At 42.4% G+C, this 11,218-nt stretch overlaps 1 protein-coding gene across 1 annotated transcript; it reads left to right on the top strand.

Annotated features, from left to right (window-relative positions):
- Nucleotides 1-1,031: 1,031 nt before the first annotated feature.
- On the top strand, nt 1,032-10,953 carry f9b (coagulation factor IXb). Its single transcript, XM_087808236.1, has 8 exons — nt 1,032-1,114; nt 4,066-4,235; nt 5,021-5,045; nt 5,915-6,028; nt 6,234-6,365; nt 6,426-6,775; nt 8,784-8,928; nt 10,389-10,953. The coding sequence occupies exons 1-8, from the start codon at nt 1,033-1,035 to the stop codon at nt 10,940-10,942; spliced, it is 1,572 nt and encodes a 523-aa protein (XP_087664362.1). The 5' UTR covers nt 1,032; the 3' UTR covers nt 10,943-10,953.
- The last annotated feature ends 265 nt before the right edge of the window (nt 10,954-11,218 follow it).

Here is an 11,218-nt window from a genome sequence, read left to right as displayed (position 1 = left end):
TCTCACTCGTACAAGTAAAACCTGTGACTTTAAACCAGCTCTGAGCTTCTGAAATAATTAAACTCTGTGTTTTTCTCACTCGTACAAGTAAAACTTGTGACTTTAAACCAGCTCTGAGCTTCTGAAATAATGAAACTGTGTTTTTCTCACTTGTAAAAGTAGAACTTGTGACTTTAAACCAGCTCTGAGCTTCTGAAATAATGAAACTCTGTGTTTTTCTCACTCGTACAAGTAAAACCTGTGACTTTAAACCAGCTCTGAGCTTCTGAAATAATTAAACTCTGTGTTTTTCTCACTCGTACAAGTAAAACGTGTGACTTTAAACCAGCTCTGAGCTTCTGAAATAATGAAACTCTGTGTTTTTCTCACTCGTACAAGTAAAACGTGTGACTTTAAACCAGCTCTGAGCTTCTGAAATAATTAAACTCTGTGTTTTTCTCACTTGTAAAAGTAGAACTTGTGACTTTAAACCAGCTCTGAGCTTCTGAAATAATTAAACTCTGTGTTTTTCTCACTCGTACAAGTAAAACCTGTGACTTTAAACCAGCTCTGAGCTTCTGAAATAATGAAACTCTGTGTTTTTCTCACTCGTACAAGTAAAACCTGTGACTTTAAACCAGCTCTGAGCTTCTGAAATAATGAAACTCTGTGTTTTTCTCACTTGTACAAGTAAAACCTGTGACTTTAAACCAGCTCTGAGCTTCTGAAATAATGAAACTCTGTGTTTTTCTCACTCGTACAAGTAAAACTTTAAACCAGCTCTGATTTCTGTTCTTTAAGTGACAACTTCAGTCATTTTCCTGACCATGCGTCACCAGTGTGTTGACGCAGCACAGTGTGTACACACCTGATCTACACACTCTCATTGTGAATCGATAGTTTCGCCGAGTGTTGTGCGTTGAACGCTGGACGCTGCCTTGCTCACTGGTCTGTCCACACGTAGACCAAACACAGCATGACCTCACGAGTCAACACTCGCCGCTTGTACTTTGGATTCCAGCAGTTTTTCTGTAATGACAGTGAGTCGAGGATATGGCAGGAGTGTGTTTGTTGCTGCTGGTCCTGGACTTGACGCTGACATGGAGTTTTTCTGTCGCCCAAGAGCCCAGTGGAGGTGAGACATGTTGACCGCGAGCACCGAGGGGTGGCAAACCTCCTCCAAGGAGCTGGACTTGATAGAAAACACACGGTCTGAGGTGAAAGTTCATCAGTCGTGACGCTGGCGTCGCTACATTCCTTGCGACTCAATCTTTCTTATGACAATAAAAACACATTTTGTTACTACGGTTGATTTATTGTTGAGGTTTAACTATATTTTTGTGTTTTTTAGTCAAGATTTTGTCTTTCGTTGCCAATTCTTAACGTAGCTGGCGAGTGAGCAGCAGCAGTTAGAGGCCATACGAGTGCCAAATACCTTCCTCCTCCACAAACCTTTCCTCTGACGATGAATGTTCATCGTCGTCTTCATCGTTGTCTTCATCGTGGTCTTCATCGTGGTCTTCATCTTTGTCTTCATCTTTGTCTTCATCGTTGTCTTCATCGTGGTCTTCATCGTGGTCTTCATCTTTGTCTTCATCTTTGTCTTCATCGTTGTCTTCATCTTTGTCTTCATCGTTGTCTTTATCTTTGTCTTCATCTTGTCTTTATCGTGGTCTTCATCTTTGTCTTCATCGTCGTCTTCATCTTTGTCTTCATCTTGTCTTTAACGTTGTCTTCATCGTTGTCTTCATCGTTGTCTTCATCGTTGTCTTCATCGTGGTCTTCATCGTGGTCTTCATCTTTGTCTTCATCGTCGTCTTCATCTTTGTCTTCATCTTGTCTTTATCGTTGTCTTCATCGTTGTCTTCATCGTTGTCTTCATCGTTGTCTTTATCGTGGTCTTCATCTTTGTCTTCATCGTCGTCTTCATCTTTGTCTTCATCTTGTCTTTATCGTTGTCTTCATCGTTGTCTTCATCGTTGTCTTCATCGTTGTCTTCATCGTGGTCTTCATCGTGGTCTTCATCTTTGTCTTCATCGTCGTCTTCATCTTTGTCTTCATCTTGTCTTTATCGTTGTCTTCATCGTTGTCTTCATCGTTGTCTTCATCGTTGTCTTTATCGTTGTCTCTATTGTTGTCTTCATTTTGTCTTCATATTTGTCTTCATCGTCGTCTTCATCGTCGTCTTCATCGTCATCTTCATCGTCGTCTTCATCGTCTACTTCATCTAGTTTTTATCGTCGTCTTCATCGTCGTCTTCAGTTTGTTTTTATTGTCGTCTTCATCATCGTCTTCATCTTGTTTTATCGTTGTCTTCATCTTGTCTTTATCGTTGTCTTCATCTTGTCTTCATCGTTGTCTTCATCGTTGTCTTCATCGTCGTCTTCATCTTGTCTTTATCGTTGTCTTCATCCTTGTCTTCATCTTGTCTTTATCTTGTTTTTATCTTGTTTTTATCATTGTCTTCATCGTCGTCTTCATCGTCGTCTTCATCGTCGTCTTCATCGTCGTCTTCATCGTTGTCTTCATCTTTTCTTCATTGTCATCTTCATCGTGGTCTTCATCGTCGTCTTCATCTTTGTCTTCATCTTGTCTTTATCGTTGTCTTCATCGTTGTCTTTATCGTTGTCTTTATCGTTGTCTTTATCGTTGTCTCTATTGTTGTCTTCATTTTGTCTTCATATTTGTCTTCATCGTCGTCTTCATCGTCATCTTCATCGTCTACTTCATCTTGTTTTTATCTTGTTTTTATCTTGTTTTTATCGTCGTCTTCATCGTCGTCTTCAGTTTATCTTGTTTTTATCGTCGTCTTCATCATTGTCTTCATCTTGTTTTTATCGTTGTCTTCATCTTGTCTTCATCTTGTCTTCATCGTTGTCTTCATCGTCGTCTTCATCTTGTCTTTATCGTTGTCTTCATCTTGTCTTCATCTTGTCTTTATCTTGTTTTTATCTTGTTTTTATCATTGTCTTCATCGTCGTCTTCATCGTCGTCTTCATCTTTTCTTCATCGTCTTCTTCATCTTGGCTTTATCGTTATCTTTATAGTTGTCTTCATCGTTGTCTTCATCTTGTCTTTATCGTTATCTTTATCGTTGTCTTCATCTTGTCTTCATTGTCGTCTTCATCTTGTCTTTATCATTGTCTTTATCGTTGTCTTCATCGTTGTCTTTGTCTTTACTGTTGTCTTCATTGTTGTCTTCATCTTGTCTTTGTTGTTGTCTTTACCATTGTCTTCCTCGTTGTCTTCATCATCGTCTTCATTGTTGTCTTCATCGTTGTCTTTATCTTTGTCTTCATCTTGTCTTCATCGTCGTCTTCATCTTGTCTTCATCTTGTCTTCATCGTCGTCTTCATCGTTGTCTTTATCTTTGTCTTCATCTTGTCTTCATCGTCGTCTTCATCTTGTCTTCATCTTGTCTTCATCGTCGTCTTCATCGTCGTCTTCATCTTTTCTTCATCGTCTTCTTCATCTTGGCTTTATCGTTATCTTTATAGTTGTCTTCATCGTTGTCTTCATCTTGTCTTTATCGTTATCTTTATCGTTGTCTTCATCTTGTCTTCATTGTCGTCTTCATCTTGTCTTTATCATTGTCTTTATCGTTGTCTTCATCGTTGTCTTTGTCTTTACTGTTGTCTTCATTGTTGTCTTCATCTTGTCTTTGTTGTTGTCTTTACCATTGTCTTCCTCGTTGTCTTCATCATCGTCTTCATTGTTGTCTTCATCGTTGTCTTTATCTTTGTCTTCATCTTGTCTTCATCGTCGTCTTCATCTTGTCTTCATCTTGTCTTCATCGTCGTCTTCATCTTGTCTTTATCGTTGTCTTAATCGTTTTCTTCATCGTCGTCTTCGTCGTCGTCTTCATCGTTGTCTTTATCGTCGTCTTCATCGTCGTCTTCGTCGTCGTCTTCGTCGTCGTCTTCGTCGTCGTCTTCATCTTGAACAAAAGACAGAGCCGTCCATAGATCATGTCTTCAAGTAAATCCTGCGTTATTTATAAAAACAACAGTTTGTGTCGAACCTAGAAAGATGGAGTCGACGTCCAGAGAAGATGTTCTTCACCCTCAAGGTTCTCATCGTCTCCAGGTTCCGTGTTCGTGTCCCAGCAGACCGCTCACGCCGTCCTGCGCCGCATGCGTCGCTACAACAGCGGCGGTCTGGAGGAGCTGAAGAAGGACAACCTGGAGCGTGAGTGTAGAGAGGAGATCTGTGTGATGGAGGAGGCTCGCGAGTGGTTCGAGGACAGCGAGAAAACTGTGAGTATCTGTGTGGACTATAGTGAACATGTTGCAACTTTAATCTTCTTTTTATCGGAATGTTGTTGTTTTATTAAGCATAACAAACTCCTTAACCCTTAACACAAGGGATACCACAAACACATTTGTATTCGGGTCTTCTTGACCCAGAGGTAACACAAGGGTTATAAGTTCATTCTATTATTTCTATATTGAAAGTTTTAATTTGTTTCCTGAAAAATTGATTTGACATTTTATTTTTTATCACACATAGAGTTTGATATTTTAAAATAAATATTTCCAAAAATAAATGTTTTAAATTCAATATTTTTTTATTTATAGTCTTTTTAATTCAATATAAATGTTGGTATAATAGAGTCTCCAGACTAAACCAACAGAGCTCCGAGCTACTGGATCAAACTTTCAACCAATCATGCGACGCACAGACGATCATGTGACGCACAGACGATCATGTGACAAGGCAGAAGCACATGATCCAGTAGCTCTGTGCTCTGTTGGTCATGTCTGACTCTATTATACCAACAATTATATATTGAATTTAAAAGACTATAAATGAAAAAAGGGGAATTTATAAAATTTATTTTTATTATTAGAATGAGAAAATCAAACTCTGTGTGTAAGAAAAATAATTAATTCATATTTTCTATTCAATGATAAAAAAACACAAATTAAAACTTTCAATATATAAATGATTTTATGTTTAAAAAACAGAAACATTTCAATAAAACATCTGAAATATTAAATTCATTATCATCCTGATTAACTTTTATCTTACTTTGTTTCAGATGGAATTCTGGATCAGATACGTCGGTGAGATCCGTCGCAGGAAAGTTACGAGTGTGAACGTTGTGTCTTAGACTTGTGTGTGTGTATGTGTGTGTGTGTGTGTGTGTGTGTGTGTGTGTGTGTGTGTGTGTGTTTCTGTGTGTGCGTGTGTGTGCGTGCGTGTGTGTGTTTCTGTGTGTGTGTGTTTCTGTGTGTGTGTGTGTGTGTGTGTGTGTGTGTGTGTGTGTGTGTGTTTCTGTGTGTGCGTGTGTGTGTGTGTTTCTGTGTGTGTGTGTGTGTGTGCGTGTGTGTGCGTGCATGTGTGTGTTTCTGTGTGTGTGTGTGTGTGCGTGTGTGTGCGTGCATGTGTGTGTTTCTGTGTGTGTGTGTGTGTGTGTGTGTGTGCGTGTGTGTGCGTGCATGTGTGTGTTTCTGTGTGTGTGTGTGTGTGTGTGTGTGTGCGTGTGTGTGTTTCTGTGTGTGTGTGTGCGTGTGTGTGTGTGCATTTGTGTGTGTGTTTCTGTGTGTGTGTGTTTCTGTGTGTGTGTGTGTGTGTGCGTGTGTGTGTTTCTGTGTGTGTGTGTGCGTGTGTGTGCGTGTGTGTGTGTGTTTCTGTGTGTGTGTGTTTCTGTGTGTGTGTGTTTGTGTGTGTGCGTGTGTGTGTTTCTGTGTGTGTGTGTGTGTGCGTGTGTGTGTGTGTTTCTGTGTGTGTGTGTTTGTGTGTGTGTGTGTGCGTGTGTGTGCTTGCATGTGTTTGTTTCTGTGTGGGTGTGTGTGTCTGTGTGTGTGTGTGAGTGTGTGTGTGTTTCTGTGTGTGTGTGTTTGTGTGTGTGTGTGTGTGTGTGCGTGTGTGTGCTTGCATGTGTGTGTTTCTGTGTGGGTGTGTGTGTCTGTGTGTGTGTGTGTGTGTTCAGACGGGGATCAGTGCGCGTCCCAGCCTTGTCAGAACGCTGTCAGTTGTCAGGACGGCGTGGGTTCGTACGTCTGCTGGTGTCTGCCCAACTTCGACGGCAAGAACTGCGAGATCGGTGAGAGACGACGACGCCCTTGAGCGAGACCTTCACGACCATCATGTTGCTTCACGTATCGTTGTCTTCAACCTGTCTTCATCTTTGTCTTCATCGCTGTCTTCATCTTTGTCTTCATCGTTGTCTTCATCTTTGTCTTCATCAATGTCTTCATCGTTGTCTTTATCTTGACCTTCACCACCATCATGTTGCTTCACATGTCCAGAGGTGGCCAAGCAGTGCAAGGTGGACAACGGCGGGTGTTCTCACTTCTGCGAGATGAAGGACTTCCGTGCGGTGTGTCTGTGTGCGGCGGGTTACAAGCTGGCGGACGACAGGGTCAGCTGCGAGCCAACAGGTGGCGCCGACGCCGGAGCGTTGAAGGAACATCTTGTCACCGGTTCCTTGTGCTCCTCAGAGACCTTCAGCTGTGGAGTCGTGACCACGACAGACACCAGGTCTTCGCTGAGCCCGCGATCCTTCCACGGGTCCAACTCCACCGACGACAACTACGACTTCAACATCTCGCAGTTCTACGACGACTACGACCTGGATGTGCTCAACCAGACGCGAACCCGGAGGTCGCTGGAGGCCACGGAGGCCACCAAGGTCGTCTACTGGGACGAGGACGGGAACGTGACGGAGGTGAAGGAGGCAGGACCAGGAGGAGCATTCTACCCGACCGTCCGTCCAGTCGCGGCCGAGAAGAACACGGACACCAGGGTCGTAGGAGGAGACGAGGCCATTCCTGGAGAGATCCCCTGGCAGGTGCTGCTGTGTCCTCGGCAAATGTCTTCATCTTCATCTCTGTCTTCATCTTTGTCCTTATCTTTGTCTTCATCTTTGTCTTCATCTTTGTCTTCATCTTTGTCTTCATCTTGTCTTCATCATTGTCTTCATCTTTGTCTTCATCTTGTCTTTATCGTTGTCTTCATTTTTGTCTTCATCTTGTCTTCATCTTGTCTTTATCGTTGTCTTCATCTTTGTCTTCATCATTGTCTTCATCTTTGTCTTCATCTTTGTCCTTATCGTTGTCTTCATCTTTGTCTTCATCTTTGTCTTCATCTTTGTCTTCATCTTGTCTTCATCATTGTCTTCATCTTTGTCTTCATCTTGTCTTTATCGTTGTCTTCATTTTTGTCTTCATCTTGTCTTCATCTTGTCTTTATCGTTGTCTTCATCTTTGTCTTCATCATTGTCTTCATCTTTGTCTTCATCTTTGTCTTCATCATTGTCTTCATCTTGTCTTTATCGTTGTCTTTATCGTTGTCTTCATCGTTGTCTTCATTGTTGTCTTCATGTTTCTCAGGGACCTGATGTCTGATGTCTTCTTACAATGAGATGGTGGAAACTGCTAGATCTGATTACATCAAAAAACTGGTAGCAGCAAATAAGAAAAACCCCAAAGTGTTGTTTGACACGATTAATTCTCTCGTGTCTCCTGCTCCTCAAATCACGCCTGTCTTCTGTGAAGCTGACAGCAATGCATTGTTGAGATTTTTCATTGACAAAATTAAATTGATCAAAGAGAAAATCTCTCCCCGTTTGTTTGGAACCCCTACTGTCTCTGAGCCCCTCTCCTCCTCTTGGTCTTCCTTCACTGCTGTATCTCTGGGTGATATTTCGGCACTAGTGAACAAGATGAAACCCTCCTCTTGCTCAGATAACCTTTCCTGTAGGCTTTTTATCAAAGTATTTGATGTAATTGGCCCCTGGGTTACCAATATGGTGAACCCCCTCCCTTTCCACAGGGTTTTTTCCCAATGCATTTAAACATGCCATTGTGGAGCCTCTGCTCAAAAAGCCAGGCTTCGACCCAACTGACCTCAGTCATTTCAGACCTATTTCTAAGCTCCCTTTCTTGTCCAAGATCTTGGAGAAGGTGGTGTCTGAGCAGCTGTTCCTGGATCAGAGCGACATCCATGAGAAGTTTCAGTCTGGCTTCTGTAAACATAACTCTACGGAGACAGCTTTACTGAAAGTGTCCAGTGACATCATGAAGTCGGCTAACTTGGGTAAATTCACTGTTCTGGTTCTCTTGGATCTGTCCTTTCTCCTTCAAACTCTTCACTGGCTTCCAGTTTCTTTCAGGATCATTTTAAAATTCTGGTTCTTACTTTCAGATCTATTCATGGTCAGACCTTCCATCAGTGATCTGATCCAGACTTACACCCCAGCTCGGGCTCTGAGGTCTGTGGATCAGAATCTACTTATGGTTCCTCGCACACGGTTCAGGACCAGAGGAGAGAAATCTTTTCAGACTGTTGCTCCTAAGCTTTGGAACAATCTTCTCTCTCTTTGCGCTTGATGATCTACTGACTCCTTTAAGAAACATCTTAAGACTTTTTATTTGTTCAGGCTTTTCCTTGATTTTCTGGAACTCCTGTGTTGTTCTCAGTATTATCTTGATCTTTAAAGTATGTACTTTATTGAATATTGTTTTGATTGTTTAAGCGCTTTGTGACCCTGGTCTGGAAAAGCGCTATATAAATACAAATTACTTACTTACTTACTTTGTCTTCATTTTTGTCTTCATCTTGTCTTTATGTTGTCTTCATCTCTCTCTCTGTGTGTGTGTGTGTGTGTGTGTGTGTGTGTGTGTGTGTGTGTGTGTGTGTGTGTGTGTGTGTGTGTGTGTGTGTGTGTGTGTGTGTGTGTGTGTGTGTGTGTGTGTGTGTGTGTGTGTGTGCGTGTGTGTATCCGTGTGTGTGTGTGTTTGCGTGTGTGCGAGTGTGTGTGTGTGGGTGTGTGTTTGTGTGTGTGTGTGTGTCGGCAGGTGGCTCTGATGTCGTACTCCGAGTCTCTCGGGAAGGACAAACCTTTCTGTGGAGGATCTTTGATCAGTGAATACTGGATCATCACTGCAGCTCATTGTCTGGTCAACGTCTTGAAGTTAAAGACACACTTCTTCGTCCGACTGGGTACACACACACACACACGGATACACACACACACACTCACACACACACACACACACACACACACACACACACACACACACACACACACACACACACCCAAACACACACACACACACACACACTCACACACACACACACACACACACACACACACACACACACCCAAACACACACACACACACACACACACGCACACACACACCCCCCCCCCACACACACACACACACACAAACACACACGCACACACACACACACACACACACGGATACACACACACACACACACCCCCCCACACACACACACACACACTCGACACACGCAAACACACACACACACACACACCCCCCCACACACCCCCCCACACACACACACACACACTCGCACACACGCAAACACACACGGATACACACACACACACACGGATACACACACACACACACTCGCACACACGCAAACACACACACACACGGATACACACACACACACACACACGGATACACACACACACCGATACATATACACACACACACCGATACACACACACACACAGAAACACAGATAGACACAAAACACACCCACAAACAAAAACAGAAATGCAAACAAACACAGGAATGCACACAGATACATAAACAAAAACACACACAAACAAGCAAACGCAGCAACATAGAAAAATAAGCACACACACAGAAAAACATACACAGAGACAGAAACGTACAAAAACAAAAATACAAACAGAGAGACACACAAAAACATTTGCACATACAAACACAGAAACACACAAAACAAATGAACCTACAAAAACACAACACCCACAAAAATAAACACACAGAGAGATACATACAAAAAGAAGATATAACATAAAAGCTAATAACACACAAACACAGAAACACACAAAAACTAATAAACATACGAAGACGGAAACACACAAAAACAAATAATCATTAAAACACAGAAACAAATGAAAACAAATAAACATGCAAACACATAAAAACACAAAAACAAATAAACATACAAAAACAGAAACACACAAAAACAAATTAACATACAAACACAGAAAAACACAAAAACTTATAAACATACACACACAGAAACAAATAAACATACAAACAAAGAAACACATAAAAACTAATAAACATACAAACACAGAAACACACAAAAACGAATAAACATACAAACACAGAAACACACAAAAACTAATAAACATACACAGAAACACACAAAAACGAATAAACATACACAGAAACACACAGAAACTAATAAACATACAAACACAGAAAACACAAATACTAATAAATATTCAAAAGCATAAACAAATAAACATACAAACACAGAAACAAATAAACATACAAACAGAAACACATATAAAGTCAAAGAGTTGCTGCTTTATCTCTTGATGTTTATTCCTTCCCTTTGATTCTCTGATGAGAACCATGGGCTCAAACTGATCCAACATGTTCCAGGCGAACACGACATCATGAGCCAAGAGGGTCCGGAGCGCGACCATCAGGTGGCAGAACATCACATCCACCGCAGTTACGGCAAGAAGCTGTCCTTCAACCACGACATCGCTCTGGTCAAGCTCTCCAGCCCCGTGGAGCTGTCGCCCCAGCGCCGGCCCATCTGTCTGGGGCCCCGAGACTTCACCGATACCCTGCTGCGCTCGGCCCCGTCCTCGCTGGTGAGCGGCTGGGGCCGCCTGGCGGCGCGGGGCCCCGAGGCCAGCCGGCTGCAGAAGCTCGAGGTGCCGTTCGTGGACCGGGCCTCGTGCAAGCAGCGCAGCAGCAGCCTCGTCACACGCTTCATGTTCTGCGCCGGGTTCCTGAACAAACACAAGGACGCCTGCCAGGGCGACAGCGGGGGCCCCCACGCCACCAACTTCCAGGGCACCTGGTTCCTGACCGGCATCGTGAGCTGGGGCGACGAATGTGCCAAAGATGGAAGGTACGGAGTCTACACGCATGTGGCGCGTTACTACGACTGGATCAGCCAAACGACTGGAGTACAAATAAACTAAGAATACATGTGTGTGTTCGTGTTTATGACTACAGGTGTGTGTTTGTCAGGAGTGTGTTGATATGTATCACAATACAATGATATATAGTGATAGTGTAGTAACAAGTAAACATGTAAGTAAGTAAGTAATTTGTATTTATATAGCGCTTTTCCAGACCAGGGTCACAAAGCGCTTAAACAATCAAAACAATATTCAATAAAGTACATACTTTAAAGATCAAGATAAAACTGAGAACCACACAGGAGTTCCAGAAAATCAAGGAAAAGCCTGAACAAA

This window comes from Callionymus lyra, chromosome 14, assembly GCF_982586985.1.
Source record: "Callionymus lyra chromosome 14, fCalLyr1.hap1.1, whole genome shotgun sequence".
Lineage (NCBI taxonomy): Eukaryota > Metazoa > Chordata > Actinopteri > Syngnathiformes > Callionymidae > Callionymus > Callionymus lyra.
The sequence above is the reverse complement of the archived record's forward strand: the minus strand, read 5'-3'. Positions and strand labels throughout refer to the sequence as shown.